This window comes from Artibeus jamaicensis, unplaced genomic scaffold (genome assembly GCF_021234435.1).
Source record: "Artibeus jamaicensis isolate MK-2021 breed Jamaican fruit bat unplaced genomic scaffold, CSHL_Jam_final contig_519, whole genome shotgun sequence".
In the NCBI taxonomy this organism is placed as follows: domain Eukaryota; kingdom Metazoa; phylum Chordata; class Mammalia; order Chiroptera; family Phyllostomidae; genus Artibeus; species Artibeus jamaicensis.
In genome coordinates, this window is record NW_026521871.1 from 45,037,491 (window position 1) to 45,064,246 (window position 26,756).

The following is a 26,756-nucleotide window of genomic DNA, read 5'->3' on the forward strand; positions in this document are numbered from 1 at the left end:
GTTGCACAACAGCAGGGAGAAGAAGTGCCAAGTTCAGAGAGACCAGCACAAGCGGAGTCAGAATTAGAGACTGGTGCAAAAAGGTTTTCATCAGGCACTTCCTCACTGAGTAACATCTGCACCTTTTTGAGAGTTCTTTATTTACAAGATCTAAAAACTGAATTACTTCAGCGAGCTGCTCCCCAACCCCCAGGCCCAACCTGACCCAGAAGTCCTTCTTAAGACATTTAGGCGCCTGTCCCTGCCCGTGGAGCTGCAGCAAGATGCGTGGCAGTCACTGGGAAATGGACAGCACTTCAAAGGCATCAGGCATCATTACTTTAAGAACATGTTTGGAAAATCTCAATTCACCTTAACGAAAGCTGCCAAACTATCAGATTTTATACTTATAATCAGGTGAATATGTAGTATGTAAACTATATTTCAAAGAAAGGTAAGAAAGAAAAATAAAGACCTGCCAAACTAACATAAGTTAAAAAAACAGTATGCTTTATGGTAAAGGCCAGAGACTAAACTCCAGATCTGTTTCAACCCCTCAAAATTAAACAAAATGTGTGGTTGCTGCTATAGGCAGTGAAGACTAAACAAATTATTGTTTGTGGCACAATCACTGCATCTTAGCCTTCTTCAAAAGGAAAGAGCCCAAGAGGGTAGTCCCCAAAATGAAAAATTTCACTCTGAGGCCATCACAAAACCTTAACTAAGTTGATGTGCTTTCCTCCCCTGTAGCTATTTTCAAATACAATTAGTACTATAATATCAAGTGATTAAAACTTGCAACTAAGAAAGACTACAATGTAGAAGGGTAGAAACTGATACCAAAACTTTGGACAGAGTACTTTCTCAATATAAGTCCTATCATTTCGCCCAGTTTTCCAGCTCTAAGTGGCTTGTAAATCACTTGCAAGGAAATGAAACCCCTTCCCCCACTAACACAAGCCAACTTAACAGCCGGACATGTTTTACTGCAAAAATGAAGTCTTCCAGCACGGTACCCGTGCCGAAGGTTGCAGGGCCGCCTTTCCACGCCCGCCACTGGGGTGTGCAGAAGCCTGGGAGGCTCCATGGCCCCGACGGCCACGCGGCAGGGGACTGACCCAAAGCCAGGTAGGCCAGGGAACCGATCATCACAGCTACGCCTGGAGAAGGCACAGGGTCCTGCAAGCCTTTCCCAAGGGGTCAGAGGTTACCGCCCGCCCACCCGCCCCAAAGCACCAGGTACCTCATGCTGTAAGCGCCGGCACCCAGCTCCTGCCCGATGCCCGAAAGGCTGGCGTCGAAGTCGTGCACCAGCCCGGACTCGATCACCTCGTCCATCTTGAGCACCCAAGCCATCTTCCGGACTCGCCGTCGCCCGGCACGCAGCGCTGCCTCCGCGAGCGGGGCTTAGAGCCCAAAGCTCCGCGGGAGCGTCCTGAGGGAGGGCGCGGGTGAAGCCTCCGGCGGCGCGGCGAGTGGTCACCAGCAGCGGCCCGAGCGGCGGCCGGGACGAGAGCGGCCGGGGCCCCGTGGGCAGGGCAAGACGAGGAGCTCCAGCGGGAATGGCAGGGCCGCCGGCAGCGCCTCCCTCCCGCGGGCGCAGGCCCCGCGCCTCATGCCGCCGCCGCCCACCCCCTGCGCCGCTAGCGCTGAAGCCGACGCCGCTGCCCTCCCCACCCCGGGGCCCCGGGCTGCATCCTCCCCAGGACTGCGCGGGGGCGGGAGTTTAGCCCGCTCCGACGACCGCGTGGGGGTGAGCCCGCCCGTCGCCCGACCCCCGGCCTCGACCCCCGGGCTTCGGCCCGCCCGCCCAGGTTCTGCCGCCCCGGCCAACCCCGCCGACGCCGCTCCGCGGACGCGGACGATGGCTTCGACACAGCTCCTGCTCGAGCTCTCTCGCCGCTTCCGCCTCCAGCAACCGCGCCCCGACCCCGCCCCGAGGTCGCCCCAGGCGCAGGCCCGCCCCGAAGGGTCCCGCGCTCGGGGCACTCCCGGTTTGTCACGGCGGAGGCACTGTCCCAGCGGTGCAGCGCGACCCCGCCCACACGGCAAGTTCCCGGCCCCTGCGGCCTTGCTGCTTTCCGGAACACCAGCCCAGGAAAAGGCGGTGCCAAAAGGGCTTCCAGTTTCCGCCCATCCATAAAGGTTAGTTGATTGACCGGCGAACTGGACAATGATGGCAAGTGCTTGGTCGAGGCTCCCGTGAGTCTCTGTGCCCCTGTCCTAAACAACCAATCAGAATGTGCTTCCTCTTGGGCGGGCTCCAGAACTGAATTTGCTGCCAAAATAAAGAGTTCATTGGACCGCACTAGAGGAAGCACAAACGCCACTTCCTGTGGTGCTTAACTCGTCAGTGGTCTTTGTGGGTAGTCTCTGGATCTTGCTCAAACTACAGGTAGAGAGTGATAGGGAGTCTTAGCCAATAGGTTCGTCTGCTATCTGAGGCCTGAAAGGCCGATTGGACGGAAAATTCTGATTGACGTGAATGTAAGCCAATCAAAGCTCTTGAGAAATCGTTCTGGAAAGTCTTCCCACCACTGCTGATTGCTGGCAACAGTATGGCGATCTTGAGTTAAATTAGGCGTTTGATCACAGTAACAGCTGGCAATGGTGTTATTACCTCGCATGGTTTTGGGATTCACTTGGTTTAGCTAGGTGATTCTCACCCAGGGTCTGTCCTATGGGTGGAGTCAGATGGCTGGGGCTAAAGTCACCTCAAGTGGTTCTGTACTGATGAATACAGAAGTATAAAATGGAGTCGGTATAGTCAATCTGCCAAATTACTAAAATTAAATAGGTTGAGGCATGAGGATATTATTCTATCCTTATTTTAACTAGTCTGGGAACTTAAACGTTTGAACTTTACAGCCCTGCCTAAATGCCTGCGTATGCATCAAACCGCAGGTTTACCTCTGATTACCCCTGGAACCAGACCACCTGACATCTATTATCCAGACTACCAGACATCCATTATCTAAATCATCTGATGTCTAGAGTATTACAGTTTTCAACCAATTCAGAGGCGAAGAAGGCAGAACTGATTCCTCTCATGAATATGTTTAACTAGAAAACCCTCCAACTTTTTTTTTCAGAACATTCTGGATTATTTCCTAGTTGTGTTTCCAGTTTGCAAACCCTAAGAGCCTGAATAAATATTTTTAACCAAAGCCTCCTGGTTCATTTACCATAGGTCAACAGTAGTCCCATGTTTATTGCTGATTGTTGAGTGGGACCTCAGTTGGGGCTGCTGAATGCCTTCAACAAGAGTCCTGTAAGGTGGGTTTTTAAAAAAAAAAAAAACCCTTACTAACTTGACGTTTTTTCATAGTAATTTTATAGCCACTGATCTCCAACTTGTTCCCTGGCTCTAAATTCCCACTTACCTGTATGGAGTTGGGCCCCATTTCCCCTATTGCAAAATCCCATTGCAGTGGCTCCTATACCTATTATGATGCTCCTGAATAAAGCCTGCCTCATCATCTTTAACAAGCGCTGGTGAATGTTTTTACTTTAACACTTAAGGCCTGGGACCAGAAACTAACTCAGAATCTTATTCAGTATTCTGTCCCCTCTCAACCTCCCACCCTTGCTCTTTCAATGGATTAGCTTAGGAAGAATTGATAGTTACAATATTGAGTTTTCCCACCCGGGAACATTCGTGTTTCTCCGTTTATTTAGGTCTTTCATTGTTCTTTGGTAACATTTTATAGTCTTTTCATATGTCTGCCTGGCACGCTTCTTGTATGGGTTTTCCTTAGATATTTATTATAGTTGTGTTGCTTTTGCGAAAATAACCCATGTATCTGTGTCATTTCTAATTGGTCGTTGCTGTTTTCTACTGATTGCTTTAAAAAAGATTTTATTTATTTAATGTCAGGGATGGGGAGGGAGACAAACATCAATGTGTGGTTGCCTCTCACACGCCCCACCCTGGGGACCTGGCCTGCAACCCGGGCACGGGCCCTGACTGGGAATGGAATAGGTGACCTTCAGGTTCGAAGGCTGGTGCTCAGTCCACAGAGCTACATCAGCCAGGGTGGTACTGTGTGCTATTAGTCAAGCAGCCACAGAATCAGATTGGTGGGAGGAGAGTGAAATAATTTGGGGGTCAGGTTTTAAAATTTCCAAAATCCACCCTCTGGCCACAAATGTTTTATATTCTTTCCACATGCAAGATACACTCACCTCCTTCCCGGGCTACTTACAAAGATCTCACTTTATTATGGCATTAAGGTCCAGGACCTTGAGAGGTACTGATGTATGTGAGGCTCCTTGAATGCAGTTCCTTGGTGTAATTCCTTAAGTGTCTCCTTTCCATAGGAAGACCTGTGAATTAAAAAGACAACTGATCTGCCCCAACCACTACCACGTATATCACATGCAACAAAGAGAAAGGCACAGGAAACTATACTTCTATAGACATTTCCCTTCAAAGAGTGGAGGATAGAAGGCACATTATAGTCATGAGTCCACTGAAATTCTGCAATTCAATTGGATAAATGTTGCCAGTTCCCTGATTAGGACTCCATCATACTTCCTGGAAGTACTGACATGGCTCTTATCCCCATCCACGGGGCTCTTGGTTCCACCCAGAGTCATCTTTCCAGCCCCATGTTTACAGCTAAATAGTTTTCTTAGCTAAATACTGTCTGTAGTTGTTCAGGGATCCTCTCTTCATGGTGTACTATCACTGTCCCAGTCCAAGTTGATCCAATTCATTTTTTAACTTTGTGGGTTTCTTGTGAATTAATTTATAATCTCCTCCAATAAACAAAATAACACATATCCAGGGGAGCAGCTTAGCTGTGTTGTTCTGGGTCAGAGTTTCTCACCAAGGGTACAGTCAAGGTATCAGCTGGGGCTGCAGCCATCTGATGGCTTAATTGGGGCAAGAGGATCTACTTTCAAGCTCACTTGCATGACTGTTAGCCAGAAGCTTCAGGGTCTCAACGTTTGGGACCACAGGGCTGCTTGAAGTGTCCTCAAAACATAGCAGCTGGTACCCTCCAGAATAGGTAAACCAAGAGAGAGAAAAGAAACTGCAGTGCCTTTTATGACCTAATAACCAAAACCATACACCATTCCTTCCACTCTTATTCTATGGAAGCAAGTCACTCAGCCTCCAAGAAGAGGAGAATGTCTCCATCTATTGAAGGTGTAAATGTCAAAGACATTTACACAGAGCTACATTTCTTATAGGCATTTCTAGCCAGAACAGCCACATCCATCATTATCATTTAATAGGTTTTTGAAGGCACTACACAGCAGATTAGATCAGAAAATCAAGTTAAAGATATAAACATGGAAAGGAGGAGGTTAAAATGATCAGTTACATAATCAGTTTAAATGATCCAGATATATGCTTATATATCTGGAAACCTCATGGAAAACAAGTAAAAATGTAATCACACAAACCAATAGGTTTATATAAACAAACAGGTTTAAAAATAGAATGGAAGAAGAGGATCGATCAATTAATAAGATTGAAAAAGATAAAATATCTAGGAAATAATAAGAATTGTAAAGAACTGTGTGAACCCAACTTCTTTAAAAAACGAACACAGAAGTACACGGAACATAAAAAATACTGCATCCAATGTTATAACGGCAGTTCTCTTTAACCAATAAATTCAACTAATTCCAATAAAAATACTAACAGAACTTTTAAATTGGACAAACTGGTTCTAAGATTAATATGCAAGAGTAAATGAGCAAAAATAACCCAGGAAAGTTTGGAAAAGCTAAAAGGTATTCAAACATTATAAGACCTAAATATTTTGAAGAGTGTGCATTGTTGAATGTCTAGATGAGCAAGGGAAGAGAATAAAAAAATATAGGAACAGATCAATATGCTTATAGAATTTATTATGCAGTAAAAACTAGCATCTTAAATCAGTGAAGGAAAATGGACTTGTCAATAAGTGGTTTGTGAATCAGTCTGAACCTCCTGAAAAACCTTACACCAAGACTGATTCCACGTGTGTCAAGGTTTTTGTTTTTTCAAAAAGGTTAAAGAGGATAAAACCAAAATCATAAAACACTAGTAGAAAATATGGGAGAGTAATTTGAGAACTCAGGGAGGGAAAGCCTTTTTAACCATGACACAAAACCTAGATACATTTAACAACATAAGCATTTTACTATTCATAGCAAACACTACCATAAGCAAGATTAAAAGTGAACAGAAAGAAAAATCTTTTTAGAACTTGGAGCACGGACAAAAGTTTTATTTCCCTAGTATATAAAGAGTTCCTATAAATACATTACACAATGTACAGTGAGAATGTCATTTGTACAGTGCAACCCCCAAAAATACACAGTTGGAGTATATCTCTGAAACACACACACACAAACTTTCACTGAAGAGAGCGACTAAGTTGAAGGGATCTCTTAGAATTTTAAGAGAATTTTAGCCACTAGAATTTTATGTCACCTGCAATGGAGAAGATTAGCCACATCCAAAACACACTCTGTTCTTGGCTTTTTCCAAAACTGTGAATGAAGTTGGTAGTGCTACAAACAGAAAAGCTACTATAAGATATGTATATCTATATATCTATATATATCCCCTATATATCTTTTATATATATGCTGAATACATTTATATGTGTGTGTGTGTGTATATATATATATATATATATATATATATGAGCTCAATAACCTCATACCTACCATCCCCCCCCCCATTAATTAGATGTGGCCCCGGGATCAGCTAAAGAAGCAATTGCTCTCTTTACGAAGTCTTTATTCAACCAGTACTTAGTTACAGCTATGAACAGAAGATGCAGCAGGTAAACAGGAAGAATGAGCTCCTCCCGATGTAGCAAATCTGGTCTTTAAGAAATGTTCACATTTCTTTTACTGCTGAGACTAAAAAGCTCCACCTGCTTGGATTTCTGCACAGCAACTATTATGCTCAAGAAAAATTTAGGACAAATGGTATGATTTTCAAATTCTGACAAATAGCAAAGATGCTTTTTTGGTGATGATTCTTGGGCTGCTTACCATTTCAAAATATGCATTCTTTCAGATTCTCTCTTTGTTAAGAGGTTCATGGGTGCTATCATCTGAATGTGTCATGTCTCCTTGGGTAGGTATGTTGGAACCTACCCCCCAAGATGGTGGTATTAGGAGGTACAGCCTTTTGGAGGTGCTTATTATATTTGACTTTAACATTTTGTTCTATGTTTCTATTTATTTATTTGCTTAACCATGTGAAATTAAGTTGTACATTTCACAATATTTCAAATCTAAATACTTCAAAATGTATAAGATCAGAGAATTCTCCATCATAATTGTAGTATCATTATTACACCTAAGAAATTTAATAATTTCATGCAAAAAATATAGAGCTATTGCCTTATAGTCAGTTTATTTCCAAATCGCTCCATTTACCCCTAAGTTGTTTATATTGGTGTTTTTAAAATCCAGAATACTATCCAAGGCCACGATTACATTTGTTTTTTTGAATCTCTTCAGTCTCCTTTATATGAGGTTTCCTGATCCCCAATGTTTTTTGATGGACATTTTTTAGAAGTATTAGATTTACAGAAAAAATGGAAATATTAGAATCGTTGTACAACCTAGACCCGGTTTCCCTTATTAACGTTTTTCATTAGTATAATACATTTTCAACAACTAAAGAACCAGGACCAACTATCATTATTATTATGTAAAGTTCCTAGTGTAATCAGATTTCCTTAATTTTCACCTAAGGTTCTTTTCTGTTTCAGGATCTCATCCATGATGCCACGTTACGGTTAGTTGTCATGTCTCCTTAGGCCCCTCAGGTTCTCCTTAGGCTCCTCTTGACAGCTTCTCAGACTTCTCTTGTTTCAATGACCTTGACAGTTGTGAGGAGTACCGGTCAAGGATTTTCCAGGATGCCCCTTTATTGGACTTCTGCTCATGCTTTTCTCCTTAGAGTCATGTTACTGGTTTTGAGAGAGAAACACCACAGGGATAAAGCGCCCCTTCGTCACATACGAATATCAAGAGTCTACAATGTCAGTGTGGTTTGTGCGTGTTGTTGTTGACCTTCACCACCTGGCTGAGGTAGTATTTGTTGGGTTTCTCCACTTTTATTTCTAGCAATGGTAAATTTTTGTCTTCTCTCTTGGTTAGCTTGGCTAGTAGTGTAACCTTTTCAAAGAGCCAGCTTTTGGTTTTGGTTTATTTCTATTCTTTTCCTCTTTTCTTAAAAATTTTTTCTAAGATTTTCTTTATCTTTAGAGGGGAAGGGAAGAAGAGAGGGAGAGAAACATCAATGTATGGTTGCCTCTTGTGCATCCCCTGCTGGGAACTGGCCTGCAGCCCAAGCATGTGCCCTGACTGGGAATCAAACTGCGATCCTTTGGTTTGCAGGCCCGCGCTCAATCCACTGAGCTACACCAGCCAGGGCTGGTTGCCTATTTTCAATGTCATTGATTTAGTTTATGATTTACTTATTTGCCTTGATTTATATATTGTTCTCAAGAAGACGAATGTCTGGGGAGCACGGGGCGGGGTGGGCTGGGATGGGGGAAACAGGCAGAAAACTGTACTTGAAAAATAACTAAAAAAAAAAAAAAAGAGAAAACTTAAAAAAAAAAAGAAGACTAATGCCCTCCTGCTTTTCTTTTATTTATGTCATTGATCTGTTTCCCTCTAGGCCCAGATGATTTTCCCACACTACCTTTAAAGTCTAATAGTTTTACTAGGATATATGTCTAAGAATTATTCCAGAATAATTTTTCAGGAATATGGTGTGCCTTTTCAGTATGTTGAATTAGGTCAATTTTCTTTCTGGACAGTATTTCGGGATTTTAAATATTTATTCTATTCTCTTTTGCTGTTTCTCAGGAACTCCAGTTGTGTAGAGCAGGGCTGTCAAACTCATTTTCATTGGGGACCACGTCGGCCTCGAAGTTGCCTTCAAAGGGCCGGAACAATTTTAGGACTGTATAAATGTAACTGCTCCTTAGCTGTTGAGGAGTTGAAACTACATTCGGCCCTTTGAAAGCAACTGAGAGGCTGACGTGGCCTCCCGGTGAAGGTCAGTTTGACACCCCTGGTGCAGATGATGGATCACTTTTGCTTATTGTCTACCAGTTACTTTTTCTGACTGCTTTTGCCTCTGTCCTTGTTTCAGTTCATTTTCTTGGTTGTTTTCATTTCTGTCCTCAATATCTCATTCTGTTTTCCACCAAAACTCTTTTATCCTGGATATTTTAATTGTCTTCTTTTCTGAATATCACTGAGATTTTTCTTAAATTTTCCTTCTGTGTCTGTCAACTCTATTTCATACAGGAAAATCCATCTATAGCCTGAGTTTGTGAATTCTTGATTTGAGGTACTACTTATATCTGTAAATTTGTTGTGAAAATAGATTCATTTGGGAATATTCAGTACTGTCTAATAGGAATCTGAAAAAATGGAAGTTTTTTCAGGCATGGCATTATCACTTGATGCAACCCAGCGTTCTAAATGAACAAATAAGAAAGAGTTGGAGGTGCAGGTCCTCTTCCTCCCTTGGCTGTTTACTTTCTTGCTTCAGATTACAAACGTTAAAATTAAAGCTCCCACCCTAGTATGGTAATAACTGATTTTAATGAACATGGTCCTTAAGAAGTTAAAGTCTCCCATTTTGAAGCAGGTAAGATGACCTTGGAAAATGGTTCATTATACTCCAGGACAGCTCAATTCCTTTTCTTTCAACATAATTCTTATCAGTTTCATGCAGCTGCTATCACAAATTGCCACAAACTTGGTGGCTTAAAGCAACACAAATGCATTCTGAAGTTCTGGGTGGCAGAGTCAGAAATCAGTAGTCAGGGTCACTGGGGTAAGTTCAGCTGTTTCCAATGGTTCTTTACTGGAGTAAATGAATACAGCCCATAGTTGCCTATGCAGTTACTGAGCTGGCAAATTCTCCTTTCTACTTCTCACCATCAGACTTAGAAACAGTTTGCTTTCATTGTCAGGGTTATGTTCACTTTTCTTAGGATTACATCAGCTCTGGTCCAGTGTCCCTGTTTAGTCTGCAGGGTCTCTGGTCAGTTCATCCTTCGCCAGGGCTACAGTGTTTCATGCAAGAGCAAGCAGATGCCATTTACACAAATGTCTGGCACAACAATGGTTGATAAAAGCCAATAAACAACAGGTTAAATTTACAGTATTAGATTAAGTAGTGCTCAACTCTTTTCTTGGCAAACTTCATTTAAAAATTGGGTCTACAAAAGAGACTCTGATTCTGGAAAGCAGTGTGTAAACTGCAGCTTCACAGGTAATCCACGGAAGACTCAGCTCGTGGTCCATTAGATCTTCAAGTAAGGATAGGATTATTTTCAACTCGGGGTTTCACAGGGAGTCACATTGTCGGGACATTTCTGCACACAGCTCACTGAACTTGGAGTACATTTTTGGAAAGAGATTTAGAATATGGCAAAACAGAATCTCACTACTTAAGTGTCCCAGACTGTGTGGCTGGGCTCCAGTCTGAAAAGAACCTTTCAGACAAGTTAGATTATGAGCACTTGTCAAAATCTTGTATCTTATTTGACAGCAAGGGAATCCATGAGAAAAAACCCTGGTTCCTCAAACATTCCTAAAGGGGGATACTCTTGGAACGAAGTTTAGACAAAGCTGGCAAGCTGCCACACTATTTTCAGTCACCCTGTAGCCTCTGTTTGTTTTAATTTTATATTTAATTTTAGAGAGAGGTGGGAGAGGGAGAGAGGGAAACATCGATGCAAGAAACATTGACTGGTGGCCTTCTGCACGCCCCCAACCAGGGACCCAGCCTGCAACCCAGACGTGTGCTCCAACCAGGAATTGAACCAGCCACCCTTTGGTTTGCAGGCCAACACTCAATCCACCGAGCCACACCAGCCAGGGCCAAACTGTAGCCTTTTAATGACTTGGCCATTTACCCCTGAGTCGTAACATTCTAGGGCCATTTCCCTGAATGAGTTAGGCCCTTGTCCCAGGGATACTGGGTAGTGTGTGCTGCCTGTCTTGAATGTGGGGTATTTTTCCTTCTTGGTTCTTCCTTTTGGCCAAGACACTCAATGACTACGAGAAGGATTTCCTCATGGGTGATGCTGATTTTTGTGCTAGGACAATTGAGATTATTGTTGGGTCCATTTTGTTTGTCTTGCTTTTAGTTTTAATTTTTACATTTTCTTTTTTTTTTTTTTTTTAAATATTTTATTATTTATTTATCTTTAGAGGGGAAGTGGGGGAAGGAGAGAGGGAGAGAAACATCAATGTATGGTTGCCTTTTGTGCGTCCCCTGCTGGGAACTGGCCTGCAGGGAACCGGCCTGCAACCCAGGCATGTGCCCTGACTGGGAATCGAACCGCGATCGTGTGGTTCGCAGGCCCGCGCTCAATCCACTGAGCTACACCAGCCAGGGCTAATTTTTACATTTTCATAGGCTGTGGATATTGGACAAGGGCTTATTATGAACACAATTATTAATAAAATATGTGTTCCTATTGATCCCATTTCCTGAAACCTATTTTCAACATCAAGAGATGTCAGATAAATTCCAAAGAAGACTAGTTTTGCGGTACCTGTTTTGTGTTGTCCGTGGGCCTATGTTTTCGTCTTCTCCGGTGGCGTGCCCCACAACTGGCTTCTTGTCACAGGCCCTCTCTCTTACCTACTTCCTGTGAAGTGAGCTCTTAGCTGCTGTGATGTCCTTTGGGATCCTGTGCTGGCGGATGGACCGCTCTGTAAACCCCCATCGTGGTGCTGCTTCGGGCCCTGCCAGCAGGGAGGGCAAAACCATCCCCAGTACATGGGCTAATTCCCCTGAGTACAAACTTGTGGCCCTTCCAGGATTTACAGGTTCGATGTAGTCAGTCTGCCGTGAAGTAGCCGGCTGGTCTCCTGAAACAATGCTGCTACCTTAGGTACCCAATGTTAGTCTTCGGGGCTGGCTGGGTACTTAGTCTCCTAGTTTCCTGACTTTGGGCAAATCAATGAACTTCCCTTAAGTCTCAGTCTCTTCTGTAAATTGGGCATGATGATGGTAATAATACTTGCCTTATAGGACTGGAATGAAAAGTTAATGTGTCTAAGTGCTTACCATAAAACAAGACACATCGGATAGAACAATTAGTATACGATATTTATTACAGATTTTTGTGCTAAAATATAAAGCAGCAACAAAAGTCTAAATGTGAAAGGCATAGAACAATTCTATTGTTTTTAAAAGATTTGGGTATTCTAAATACAGAAATCACTCATCCATATATTCACTTATAAAACAAGTATTAAGACTTGCTATGCTCCAAGTATTGTGGACTGCAGAGAAAACACACAGGTGAAAAAAGAAAACACCTATGCAGCATCGCAATAGGGAAGAGGTGGAAGCAACTCAAATGTCCATCAACCTATGAATGGATAAAGAAATGGGGTATATAAATACAAAGAATTACCACTTAGCCTAAAAAAGAAAATCCTGGTCACGTTCTACAACAGGAATGAACCTCCAGCACAGTATGCTAAGTAAAATAAGCCCGTCACAAAAGGAAAACTGCTATAGGATTCCACTTCTATGAAGTATCTAAAGGAGTCAAAAATCACAGAAACAGAAAGTAGAAAAGTGGTTGCCAAGGGCTGGGGGAAGTGGAAGTCAGTGGTTAACAGGGACAGAGCTGCAGTTTTGCAAGATGAAAAAGTTCTAGAGATCTGTTGAATGACAGTGTGAATATACTTAACACTACTGGGCCCTATGTTTACAAATAGCTAGGATAATAAATTTAATGCTATATTCTTTTTTAATGCAATAGAAATAATTTTACAAGCCCTGCATTTTGCAAGTGAAATGCTGACTTTATTATCCTTAGGTGCAACAGTTCAGGCCCAAAGGTAAAATAAGTTTGAAGGAAGACACCAGCAGCCCAGCCCGGTGGGTCAGCTGCATGGCTGCCGCCACTGTCTGAGGTGTGCAGTAAAGGACATCACGTGGGGCATGAGCAAGAAACACCCATTATTTCATTTAGTCTCAGTAATCTTATGTAATCAATGCTTCCCCCCGTTCTGCAGATAAGGAATTGAGGCCTTGAGCGATGAATTAACTGGCCCAAGTGGTGGAAATAGTGATTTTGTACTTGAGCCGTCTCACTGCGTAGCCCATGCTCTAAACCATGCTGCTGCCCTGCCTCTGGGAAGGTAAGGAAATCTGTGGGTCGGACGTCAGGTGGCTGGTGCAATAGCAGAAGGCAAGAGTGGAAGATCTAGCCATAGTGTAAACCTTTAAGGAGGTTAAGACTCAGACAGAGCGGGTCTGACTGACTGTAGGAGTCAAACCCAGAAAAACAAACACAGAGATGAGTGGTAAAGTCAGATCAGTTAAATCAACATGCTAGGCAAAACAGAGAGAGAGAATAAGAGAGGAAGCAATGACTGCAATTTCACAATTCCTGTGGGTGAGTCCTATCAACACCTCTCAACACAGCTGCTTTTGAAAGGGTTGCTTCAATTTGCTGTGTTCTTATCTCTCTCTCTCTACATAAACTGTATGTCATCACAGATATCAGTCTATGTATTATCTATCTGAACATCTGTACATATAGTCATTCACAATAATCAGGTGGTGAAGAGTTCTAAATCACTTTTATATTTTGACCTCATTTTAATTACTAAGTTATTTTTTAACATAAAATTTACCATCTCAATTATTTTATAAATATATTTTAAAGTTTATTTGTTTATTTTTGGAAAGGGGGAGGGAAGGAGAAAGTGAGGGAGCAAAACAGTGATGTGTGACAGATACATTGATCAGTTGCCTCTTGCATGTCCCCAGCTGGGGACCTGGCCTGAAACCCAGGCATGTGCCCTGACTGGGAATAGAACTGGCAGACTTTTGGTTTGTAGGCCAGCAATGAGTCCACTGAGCCACAACAGCCGGGGTTCATTTTTAAGAGTTCAGTGCAGAGGTACCTCCAGTAATATCTTTATAGTACCCAAAATACATAGAGAACTTACACAACTCAACAACAAAACCCCCCACAAACAACCCAGTTAAATAAGGGGCAGGGTCCTGAACACTTTCCCCAAGAAGATACACACATGGCCAACAGATATATAAATAGAGGATCGACATCATGAGCTATAAGGAAAACGCAAATCAAAACCACGAGATAGATACCACCTCACACCTCTTAAGAACAGCTTTCATCAATGATGAGAAATAACAAGTATTGGAAAGGATGGGAAGGAAACACTTGTACACTGTTGGTGGGAATATAAATTGGTGCAGCCTGAAGGTTCCTCAGAGTTAAGAATATAGTTACTGCCTTATCCAGCAGCAGTCCCTCTTCTGAGTATGCTATCTACCGAAAAATTTGAAACCTTATTCATGATAAGAGGTCTGTCCAGAAGGTATCCAGCCATGTACTATGGAAAATAGAGACATTATTGAAGGTATGAGAAATATTGTACACAGGACAATGGCACCCCAGTCCCCTTCAAAGCAGGCACCTTGGGATCTCACACAGTTCTCCCAGTCATATTTATCACCGGCTGCCCCATTATATTATTCTGGATCTCATGAAAAGTTGGAACTCTCTTCCCTTTCAAAGGTGATTTTAGTTTTGGGAAAAGCCAGAAGTCATAGGGCACCAAATCTGGGCTGTAGAGGGACTGAGTCACCTGAGTGATTTGATGTTTTACCAAAGTCTCTGCACAAGACTTGATGTGTGAGTGGGCATGTTGTGATGAAGCTGCCAATCACCAGTTGCCCACAGCTGCAGCCTCCTGAATCAACCAAATAGTTTCTGTGGAGGAATGTTCAAGCTTCATACAAAATTTGATGCATTCATTGCTCTACTCAGTCATTTTGAATGCAACAGGCACACAGTACAGTGTCACTCAATGGCATCTACCGCCCCCACTGACTATTGAAGTCATCGGTGTTCATACATGCACATTCCAGTCCACTCTCCTTGGCTGCCAGGTTACACTGATGTGATGCAAGCTCTTCTCATTGTATTAACAATGGCTGGACTTTTTCCTGACAGAGTGGGGCAAAAGTAGGTTTATAGTTGTGAGTAGGCAAAAGTTTACTCTTGTATTATTATTGTATTATTTTCCATATGAACTGTAAATCTACTTTTGCTACACTTTCTATGTACCCTCGTGTTTACTGCAGTGTTAGTCACAATAACCAACATATGAAAACAATCTAAGTGCTTTCAGACTGATGACTGGGTAAAGAGGTACAAACTTCTGGCCAAGATGGGGGTGTAGGTAAACACACTATGCCTCTCTGCACAGCTACAGCAAAAATTACAACTAGACTACAGGATATATTTCACCCAGACTCATCAGAAAATCAAGCTGTATGGAAGTCAGACAATCAAGGATTTAAAGAAGCCACATTTAATCCATATGGGTGCCTTTTCTACAATGGGCCACAATAGTAAGACAAGAAGTCAAAGCAGCTCTACAGAGTACACAGAAGCAAATAAAAGGAGGCTGCTAAATTGAGGAGAAGAAATATGGCCCAACGAAGGGACAGAAAAAGAATGAAATGAAATGGAGATCAGCAACCTATCAGATGCAGAGTTCAAAACACTGGTTATCAGGATGCTCACAGAAATCATTAGTACTACAATAGCATAAAAAAGACCCATGCAGAAATGAAGGTTGCATGAAGTGAAATAAAGAAAAATCCACAGGGAATCAACAGTGGAGAAGATGAAGCCGAGCTTTAAATCCATGATTTGGAATATAAGGAAGAAAACAGCATTCAATCAGAACAGCAAGAAGAAAAAAGAATTTAAAACCCCCTAAGAATAGAATAAGAAGCCTCTGGGAAATCTCCAAACTTACCAACATCCAAATCATAGGGATGCCAGAAGAAGAGGAAGAGCAAGACATTGAAAACTTACTTGAAAAAATAATGAAAGAAAACTTCCTTAATTTGGTGAAGAAAATAGACATACAAGTCCAGGAAGCACAGAATCCCAAAAAAGTTGAACCCCAAAAAGGCCACACCAAGACACATCATAATTAAAATGGCAAAAACTAAAGAGACAATCTTAAAAGCAGCAAGAGAAAAAGAGAGTTACCTACAAAGCAGTTCCCAAAAGACTGTCAGCAGATTTCTAAAAGATACTTTGTAGGCTAGAAAGGACTGTCAAGAAGTATTCAGCCCTGGCTGGTGTAGCTCAGTGGATTGAGCACGGGCCTGTGAAACAAAGGGTCGCAGGTTTGATTCCCAGTCAGGGCACATGCCTGGGTTGCAGGCCGGGTCCCCAGTAAGGGGCACATAAGAGGCAACCACGCACTGGTATTTCTCTCCCACTCTTTCTCCTTCCCTTTCCCTCTCTCTAAAAAGAAATAAATAAAATATTAAAAAATTCAAAGTGATGAAAAGCAAGGATCTACAACCTAGATTACTCTGTCTAGCAAAACTATCATTGAGAATGGAAGGGCAGATAAAGTGCTTCCCAGACAAGGTAAAACTAAGGGAGCTTATCACCACCATATCATTACTGGAACTGGTAAAGGGAACTGTATAAAAGATCAAAACTATGAACATTAAAATAGCAACAAATGCACAACTATCAACAACTGAGTCTAAAAAACACCAAACAAAAACACCAAACAAGCAGAACAGAAACCGAATCCTAGGTATGGAGATCATTTGGAGGGTTATCAGCTGGGAGGGGGAAGGGGGAGGATGGGGGCAAAGGTGCAGGGATTAAGAAGTACAAATTGGTAGGTACAGAATAGACAGGGGGATGGTAAGAACAGTACAGGAAATGGAGTAGTCAGAGAACTTAGATATGCATGACCCATGGATGTGAACTAAGGGAGGGGATTGCTGGAGGCAATGGGGGCAAAGGGAGAAAACTGGGACAACTGTAATAGCATAATGAATAAAAGAATATAAAAGATGTATATAGAATACAATAAAATATTACTCAGCCATAAAAAAAGACAAAATTTCTTTCACGGCTTTTGAAAACATGGACTGATCTTCAGAGTACCATGCTAAGTTAAATAGGTCAAATGGAAAAGAACAAGAACCATATGATTTTACCCTGACTCGTGTGGCTCAGGGGACTGAGCACCAGCCTGTGGACCAGAAGGTTCCAGTTTGATTCCTGGTCAGAGCACATGCCTGGATTGTGGGCCAGGTCTCTAGTTGGGGGCATGTGAGAGGTAACTGATTAATGTTTCTCACATACCAATGTTTTTTTTCCCTCTCTCTCTGCCTCCTCTCCCCACTCTAAAACTAAATAAAATCTAAAAAAAGGAGAACCATGATTTCACTTATTTGTGGGATATCAAGCAAAGCAACACATGAACAAGCAAACTCAGAGAGACAATCCAGTGGTTACCAGAGGGAAAGGAGAGCTGGATGGAGAATGAACAAAACAGAGGGTCAAATACACGGACGGGGACTAGACTTTGGGTGGTGAGCACACAGCACCATATTCAGATGATGTATTATAGAACTGTATGTCTAAAATTTATATGTTACTAACCATTGTTACCCCAATATATTCAATTATAAAATAAATAACATGCCTACTATGCGGTAACTGAAGGTGTGCCAAAGATGTAGCTATTTGCTATATGAAGGTCAACAAGCCAGGATTATGGCGCACACATAGGAAGGAATACATGGCTGACACTGGAAGTCATCCTACGGAAGAAGAAAAGATTTAATATTTTCTAGATGTACTGTTAAATACGCGCATAGAATAGAAGCATTCAACATATTAGCTAATGCTAATCTTGTCATTCTTCTGCTTAATGAAATTTAACGTACCTCACAGTTTTCAGTATTAAGTCAAATTCATTATTGTTGTATTCCACAAAATAGTAACCTATTGTATCAAGTGGTGCTAACAGAGACAATTTTTTCTTCTTTAGTTTTCATTATTTTGCAAATATGCTACAATACTTTTTAACTGGTAGTTTTTTTTTGAAGCTTAATTATAGACCTTTCCTTTGCATAGCTGTAAAATTATAATAATTGCAATAAAATGAACAATATAGGAATCAAAGACATCCAAGATTAAGTTAAAAAAAGCACTCAGGTATTATGGAGTAATATACTAATCCTAATTAAAAAAAAATCATTTTATTTATTTTTAGAGAGATAGGGAGGGAGGGAGGAAGGGACACAAACATCAGTGTGTGGTTGTCTGTCACACGCTCCCAACTGGGGACCTGGCCCACAACCCAGGCACATGCCCTGACTATGAACTGAACTGGCAACCTTTAGGTTTGCAGGCTGGCACTCAATCCACTGAGCCACACCAGTCAGCGCCTAATCCTCATTTTTATTTAGTATAAATGTTATCCTAAATTAACAGTTATAAAGTATGAAAAAGACAGCAAATTTATTCCAAATTTGACACCTCAGGTTCAAACCATTATCTTGCATGAAAATGTCAGAAGTCTATTACAGACTTTTAGAGAGAAGAGGGAAGAAGAAAGGGAGAGAAACATCGATGTGTGAGAAAAACATCAACTGGTTGCCTCTTTCATGCCCCCAAATGGGGTCTCGGCTTGCACCCCAGGCATGTGCCACAACTGGGAAGCCACCCAGCAACCTTTTGGTTCATAGGCCAACACTCAATCCAGTGAGCCATACCAGCCACAGTGAAGTCTACTGTTATGTTTTAAAAACTCACAAGAAATAAACATACTTTATTTACCATCTGGAATTATATGCTTTTAATTACTTCTGAGCAGTGCAGTAAATGAATGACACTGATAATTAGTTTAGGAGAGAAACAGGAAAAATTAACCAATAGCTCTTTATCACCATTCTTTTTAATAGCTGACATCTAAACATGTTCCTGAAATGAACAAATTAAGAGTATAATGTATATAGAAATTGGAATAGTCAATAACTTAGAGTCTTAACAACTAAAATTGGAAAATTTTAAATCTTTTTCCTGTTTTTATATATTAGCTTTCACTTATTCACATGAAACCATACTTTTCCATTACTCAGTTTATTTGTTTCTGAGTGCCTGCGTTTAGATGCCAGGTGCTTGATCTAAGTTTCCAAGCAGAGTTATTATTCCCTGTAGGTCACTCTATCTAGTTGTCAACTGTAATTAAAGCAGGACCTTAAAGAACAGGCCAAATTAAATCAGTATTTAGTTTAAAAATAATTATATAACATACCAAAAGTCATGGAACATAAACCATTACTAACAAGTGTTCAATGCTAAAATGCCTTTTCATCATAAAGCTATCATACATACATGCATATATAACTATATATATATTTGACTGTACCTGCTGTACCTGATGTTTTCTTCTCAGACGCATTTATAAAATTTTTTGCTATATGACCTTTTAAAGATTTTTTAAAAACTTGCTATAAGTGACTTGTCACACGTGAGACAGCAACACAACTGATATACATTGTTAATTTTTTCAAGTAATGTTATGTACAGTTTTATTGCCAGTATATGCACAACAGTAAGCATAGAACTATAAATACACAATGTAATTAACAGTAGAAAACAAAACTGTTACAGGTAAAGGGGAGGAGATATAGAGAAACTTTTCCTGCTGCTAGAACAGAAACAAAGGTAAAAGCCTATGACAAATCATCCATTCAGTACTTTTGTCTTAAAGTCTTTACATACATTTCTACATTTTTTCAGTGAAACAAAGAAAGTACAGATAACTCTGTTAACAACAGCAAATTGCTCCCTAACAGCTATTTGCCTTTCCAGTCAAATTCACTTTATGTTAGGATTAAAAAAAAGTCAAGATGAGCAATCGTTAGTATCCTGGTTCCAAATGATCTACTTTGTCTTCCACCAAAACTGGTTAATTTTTGCAAGTTGGCTGCACACGGAAAGAACAGATGTAGCAAAAGGTGATTTTGAAAAGTAACAGAAAATCACCCTTTAAGTAGTTTTCCAAAAGACACTATAGGCAGCAGCTCAGTTAAAAGTATTAGCCCTGAAGAGGTAGAGAATTTGAGCCCATTATACAAGGTAATAGCCTTGGCACCATCTTCTCTCTCATCAGGATCAATGTTTTCAAGTAAGACAATTTCATGGAAAAAGGAAACCAGGTTCCACCATTTAAACAAAAGGTGCTGGTCGACTCCCATGTCTCAATAATTAGTTTGTTTATTCAATGAGAAACAGAAGACTGTCAAGGACACACATGCACTTGATTTTTTTTTGTCTTGTTTCCATTGTCAAGTTTATTCATAAGTGAATTTGATATTAATAAATATAAAAAAAGCATCATTCACAACAAAGACAAACAAACCAAAAACCCTGCAATGAAACCTTCTATTTTAATAAGTATCAAGAAAAAGACAGGCAGATGATTTGGTGCAGCTTTCTTGAGGGATCATAGAGGGACATGTTTTAAATAAAGATGGCAAGATCAATAACCGACAAACAGTATCAGTTTTACAAAACTGGCTGATTCTGTAACATTTCTCTTTGAGGCATTAGTTTTAAACTACCGATAACCCCAAAGAAGTTGCAACTAATGACATGTATCACCGTCACACCGACAGAGTCCAGCTGTGGCTCAAATTAGTCTGCTTTGTTTCACGTCATTTCAATATTTCTAGCATAGGACATGATAGGAAACAAAACTAAAGTAGCAATAAAAATATTATTCTGCATTTGAAAAAAAGCAAAAAAAAATGTTTTAGACTGTTAAACTTTTAAAGCTTTAAGCATTCCTGTTTAACCAGCATTAAAAAAATTTATACAGTCATAACACTGGCAAAGGCTAACGGGAAGACAAATAAGTACAAACATGTGAAATGATGAGTTTGATTTAAAATTACTTTGTATTGATCAACTGTTGTTAATACTGCTTCTTCTTGAATTTGGAATAACTATCATAAAAGTTACATGCAGACTGAGGATAGTCCTCTGTTACGGAAAATACAAAACAAAACAAAAAACTAAAACTAGGAAACAATGGTAAGTTCCAAAAGATGTATTTGAAAATTTCCTTTCACTGATGAGGGTGGTCTGTCTGTCCTTTCTTTGAGAGACCTGGTTCACTTTGATGAGCTTCACTAACTTTGTCCAGAAACATCAGTAGTGGGGTCAGCTCCTCCAGAGCCTGTTTGTGCACGTTTGATGTAAAGATTCAGTAGCTTCATCTGCAGATCAAAACCAAACATGTCATTTGAGCAAGCTGCTCTAAATTATGATCTTTTAAAAATTATATACACATAGGTGAGCTTCAAAAGATAGATTTTTTAAAACATTTTTTACTGTTGTTCAAGTAGAGTTTTCTGCCTTTTCCCCCACCCTTCCCCACCACCCTAGTCCTAAAAGATTTTTTTATACTGAGGGGTTATTATAATGCCCATTATCACATGATTAGAAATCACAAATTTCTGTTTGTTCATGATTGAGTAGTCTAGCACGTCCTTTCAGAAAATATGGTTAAAATATATCAATTCAAGTACATTTAGAAAAAGAAGTCATCATTAAGACAATAATGACAAACGCTTAAGCACTATGTGCTTTACAATATACTAACTGCCTTATATGATCCTTCTTTATCTTCAAAGCATTTTATATACGAGGACATCCAGGCACAAAGCATGTGAGTCACTGCTTGCATTCTCAGAGGTAGGAGAGAAGCAGGCCAGCAGAGGAAATTAGGCACTGGGGTTCTCGGACCAAAGATCGTAGACAACTATGCCACTGTCCTCTTAATGTTTGTGATTGCTCTGCTCTGATTATTTGCAGTGTTTACCGTATGTGACCACGTTTTTACAAAGTTTGTAGCTGGTGCACATACAACTGTGTTCCACTTTTTTCATCTAACGTCATTTCCAAACATTTTTCTCCCATTTGGTTACTGTCTTCACATGCAACATCTCTGGGTGCCTGGTATTCTGAGAAAGGGCTGAAGTTTAATTCTTCTACAGACAATTCTGGATTGTTAGGACCTAATTTAAGCTCATCACAAAAGGTGGGATACATTTTTCTTTGAAACCCACTTTATTGTTCAAAGTTTTCTTTTTTAACATTAACTCTCTGATTCAAAAGTTTTTAACCCAGGGTCCATGGGATTCAGGAATTCACTGAATCTTTTGAAATTATTTATAAAATTTTCTGTATCTATTTATTTTTCTTGAAATGAGATTTCACCTAAATCTCAAAGATTTAGGTAAAAATTTTACCCAGAAAGAGTTAAGAGTCACTGCTTTAGTCTATGTGTTAAATATAACTTATGTAGGTATTTAATGTAAGGTGTTTAGCTAAGCTCATTTTCCTTCTTAAGTGTTTTTTCTTCCCTTTTGCTATTTTAAACATAAAATATGATCACAGTAATGATAATCATTAGGATTTGAGTAAACTCTTTAACTGAACGCAAGTATCTCCTATTATCTTGTTTATAAGCCATAACTCAACAATTGTAATTTATCCTCATCCCCTAGAATGAATTTCAGAATTTTGATAGCATCAAAGAGATGAGAAAAGCAAGACTTATTTTACTGATTTTTTAAGCCTTAAGAACTAATTGGAGAAATTAGTTGGAGAGATATACCAAATCAAAGTTGTACACTTATCTGGATCAAAATAAGAATAGAAGGAGACCAAACATTTACCATAGTTTGTAGGGGAAAATTTAAATATGTTCAAGTGTTCCATTACTTGGGAGATACAAAGTAATCCATGAATATATAACCCTATCTATTTTTTAATTAAACAGTCTTTGGGGGTAGGGATTTGGTTGTGGGAGTGGCCAAGAAGTTGGCTATTGTAAGTGACCAGAGGCTACAGGCATTTCTTTCACAGCAATCTACCAACAACCCCAGCAAACTGACAAATATGAAAGCAGAAATAGCTAAAATGCACATGGCAGGAGGACTAAATTGAATGTTCAAACGTGACATTAAAAGCCGAATATACATGGACCCTTTAACATAAACCAACACAAAAAATTTCTGAAGATGTACCATGGCCGCCATCTCTAGAACAAAGTGGCTGTACTTACTTTACTGCCCGTGAGCTGACTGAGATGCGGCTTCAGTTCATCACCAATGACTGCATGGACGGCCACCAGGCAGAAGACACAAGCTTTCCGAACACTGCTCTCTGAATTATCGTAACCCTGAAACGGAAAGTCCTTATTAGCACTCCTCAGAGATCTGAGAAAGGTGCCATTCTAACAGATACAGAAGATGCCACTCCAAGATGAGGTCTCAAGGTTTACTGACCAGTAACTTTTCAACCTTTTCAGGCAGAGACACGCGCTTCTCCCCTTCCCTTTCCCCTCTGGCACCTTCACTGTCAGTGTTCCTAATCAGGTCCTTTCTCACTGAGCTGGGAAAGCTGCAGTTCTTTGACTGAGGCTACCCCTTTGCCAATGCACCCTGCAAAAAGTCTCCAGATTAACCTCCCTAAAGGATTCTGTTTTAGAGAATTCAATAGTTCCTCACTATCCAATAAAACCTCAACTCCTAGGCCTGGCACTCCTATAACCCAGGCTGAATTAAGCTTAGTATCTGCCCAATCCCCACCACTATTCTGAAGTATTTATTCAACAAACATTTAATTAGTATCCATTGTATGTATGACATATTCATGTTATGTATACACCTCTTAGTATCAAAGCACAGATCAAGAAGAGATTTGGCTCTTATCTTCAAGGACAATTTAAAATTCTAGGGCTTAGAAAAGAGCCACAAAGGTGATGTTATAAATGCACAAGGAGATAAATTTTGATTAATTCTCTTCAGGAAGAGTCTTAATATAGACACAATATATTATTAGTCAGCCATTAAAATTACATAATAGAATATTATTGGCTAGAGAAATTTCACAACTGATGATTAAGTTACGCAAAGCATGTTACAAAATAACAAAATATAATTCCATTTTTGTTACAATGTTTATGTGCATAGGTTTGTGTGTGTAGGAAAAAAACCCATTGCATCTGTGACCATAAATCAGTATAACCACTTTGGAGAGTAATCTGGTAATACCTGGGAATCTACTACTAGATATATACACGTAAGTACAAGAAGATATTAACAAGAAATTTCATTGTAATATATATTTGTTAATTTAAAAAGGGAAACAACCCACATTTCCATCAACAGATGAATGGATAAACAAATTGAGGTATAAACATAAATGGAATATTATTCAGCCAAAAAGGAAATTTGAATACATGCTACAACATGGATGAACCCTAAAAAACTATGCTAAATGCATAAGCCAGCCACACTGGACAAATGCTGGATGACTCCACCGACATGAGGGACCTAGAAAGTAGCCGAGAGACAGAAGGTAGAACAGAGGTTACCAGGGACTGGGGGGAGGAAGAAGGGGGAGTTACTGATTAGTGGACACAGGGTTCCCATCCAGGATGATTAAGAAGTTTTGAAAATGGATAGTGGTGATGGTGGTGTAACATTATCAATATATTTAATGCTGCCAAACTGCACACTTCAAGCATGATTAAATGGTACATTTTATATTATGTGCACCCACACACACACACACACATACACACACACACACACTCTCTCTCTCGCTATTTCTGGAAAATTCTTTGCTCTGAACATCCAAGACAGTTGCTTGCTCATGCCATTAGTGTTGCCTGGAAAGGGTGTAAAGTAACTGAACCCCAAATCTGTCCTAGTTTATTCCTCCATACTAAGTTGCTTACCTGTATGAGGCCTGGCATGATCTCTGGTAAAAGCAGATTAAGAGTTTCCCTGGACACTCTCTCTATCACTTTTGTTTGCATTTTGATTGCAGCAAGGTTAATTGGGTAATCTGCAGTTTGGATGATGGGACAAAGCACTTTGATGCACTGCTCTGGACTGATCGAAGTGGCCAACACTGATGCAGCTTCCTCAGCGGATCTCACCACCTGAAACAAAGAGGAAGTTAAGCAGGAAAATAATCTTAAAAAGTTTTATACTGTGTTCAGGAAGTACAAACTTCATGGAATAGGTAACAGGGCATGATATCCGGGATTTGCTTTGAAAACACTACAGTAAACAAATAAATATAAAAAGTACGAGTACTAATAAAACAGGGTTGACAAAATGTCAGTAACTATGGAAACAATGATGATTCACGGGCCTTTATTACACCATTTTTCCTTCTTTCGTGTGTTCACTTTTAAGTTGGCTAATGCAGTTTTAAAATCATACTGTGGTCTGCTTGTGCAGGGAAGTGAAGGCTCTCTTCAGCTGGACCACAATGTGGAGTCTCCCACATCAGACATGCTGTGACACAGCTCACTACCAGTGTCCCAAACTCAGGAGTGCTCTGTCCTTCTTTATCACATCATGACAATGTAAAACACTCAGTATGTTATCAGGTTAACATGCTCTTCCTCCTTCTGTTCATAATGATTTCCTTTCCTTCTGTATTGGGTTTGGGGTGGGGCGGACACTGGTTTCGCAATAAAGAGAAGATATGGTTGTCTATCTTCTTATAAGGATCCTTGATCTCTAAAGATGGTCTTGAAAAAAAAGTGAACATTACTGCCTTTGATGCTTCTCTGGTCATGTTCTTCAGACCTTCAGCAAGATGCTACAGATGTACCACTACTAAAAACTGGCTGAATCTGAATAAAAATACAGACAGATTTAAAAGCTAAGACTCATTTTCCTGTAAGGTTCACAGTCATATCTTTTGAAAAGTGAATTACAGAGGGTTTCAATGTCTTCATATCCTCACCAACACTTCTTATTGTCTTTCTTCCTGGTATGTGTGAAGTGCTGCGTCACTGTGGTTTTAGTTGCATTTTTCTAAGACAAATGATATTGAGCATTTTTTCATGTGCTTATTGGCCATTTGTGTATCTTCTTTGCAGAAATGTCAATCCAGATCTTTTGCCCATGTTTTAAGTGGGTTGTGTTTTTGCTGTTGGTTTGTAAAAGCTCTTTCTGTGTTGTGGTTGTTAGTTGCTTATCAGACACATACTTTACAAAAATTTTCTCTTATTCTGTGGGTTGTTTTTTCACTTTCTTGACAATGTCCTTTGAAGCAGGAAAGTGTTAATTTTGATGCAGTCCGTTTATCATTTTGTTGTTGCTGTCAGTTACTTCTACTGTGCCACCGTGAGAAACTGCTGCCACCCTGGCTGGTGCGGCTGAGACTGAGACTGAGAACTGAGAGTTTGCTGGTTCCATTTCCGGTCACGGCACATGCCTGGGTCATGGCTGGGTCCCCAGTTGGGGGCGTGTGAGAGGCGACCTATCAATGTTTCTGTCACACATCATATGTTTCTCCCTCTATCTCCCTCCCTTCCCCTCTCTCTAAAAAAATGAATAAAAATCTTTAAAAATAAGTAACTACTGCCTAATCCAAGGTAACAAAAATTTACACTTACTTTTTTAATGAGATTTTTATAGTTTTAGCTTTTACATTTAGCTTTAATTTTGTCTCACTGCTATTGTGGTGGTGGTAATATCAGACTCAGGCAAGCTGTCCTCATTATTTTATTTAATAAACTTTGAACAGCTATCCGGTTCACATAGGCAATCTACCACCTTAAAATAGTAATGATTCTTACCTTCATTACTTATATTTTTTAAAAAACAAACTCTTATTGATGAGTGGAATGTAAAGATAACATTAACAAACTCTAAGCAAAAAACAAAGTGAAGCAAAGAAGAAAATGAAATCGGATAATTTATTTCCTAGAGCTAGACTATTTTAGGGGAAAGGTCTTGATATTAGCATAATTCATTTAACAGAAAAGATATGCTTGCATCTCAACTGGGCATTACCTTGAAAATCAAGGTAAGTGTTCATGAAGGAAATGATCGATAAAGG

At 40.2% G+C, this 26,756-nt stretch overlaps 3 protein-coding genes across 17 annotated transcripts in view; 1 reads left to right on the forward strand and 2 right to left on the reverse strand.

Moving 5' to 3' along the window:
- Positions 1-1,632, reverse strand: part of UBP1 (upstream binding protein 1) — a 53,635-nt gene extending 52,003 nt beyond the window's left edge. The window contains exon 1 of one of the 3 annotated variants that reach the window (XM_037148197.2): positions 1,223-1,620. In XM_037148197.2, coding sequence (XP_037004092.2) covers positions 1,223-1,335 — 113 coding nt within the window. In that variant the 5' untranslated portion in view covers positions 1,336-1,620. Of the gene's footprint in view, positions 1-1,222 lie in introns of all 3 variants that reach the window. The other 2 variants (XM_053669080.1, XM_053669081.1) reach the window with 2 other exon arrangements.
- Positions 1,595-13,108, forward strand: LOC128628013 (atherin-like). The gene is made up of 2 exons (XM_053669087.1): positions 1,595-2,124; positions 13,015-13,108. The coding sequence occupies exon 1, from the start codon at positions 1,595-1,597 to the stop codon at positions 2,120-2,122; it is 528 nt and encodes a 175-aa protein (XP_053525062.1). The 3' UTR covers positions 2,123-2,124; positions 13,015-13,108.
- Positions 13,109-18,651: 5,543 nt separating this feature from the next.
- CLASP2 (cytoplasmic linker associated protein 2) overlaps positions 18,652-26,756 on the reverse strand; it is a 158,989-nt gene continuing 150,884 nt past the window's right edge. For 6 of the 13 annotated variants that reach the window (XM_053669050.1, XM_053669048.1, XM_053669053.1 and 3 more), the window contains 3 exons: positions 24,631-24,837; positions 22,951-23,067; positions 18,653-21,097 (listed from right to left, as the gene is read on the reverse strand). In XM_053669050.1, coding sequence (XP_053525025.1) covers positions 21,011-21,097; positions 22,951-23,067; positions 24,631-24,837 — 411 coding nt within the window. In that variant the 3' untranslated portion in view covers positions 18,653-21,010. Of the gene's footprint in view, positions 21,098-22,950; positions 23,068-24,630; positions 24,838-26,756 lie in introns of all 13 variants that reach the window. The other 7 variants (XM_053669054.1, XM_053669055.1, XM_053669057.1 and 4 more) reach the window with 3 other exon arrangements.

Bases quoted from the DNA above. Each gene is read 5' to 3' on its own strand.
- LOC128628013 (XM_053669087.1), top strand. From the start codon at position 1,595: ATGCCGCCGCCGCCCACCCCCTGCGCCGCTAGCGCTGAAGCCGACGCC.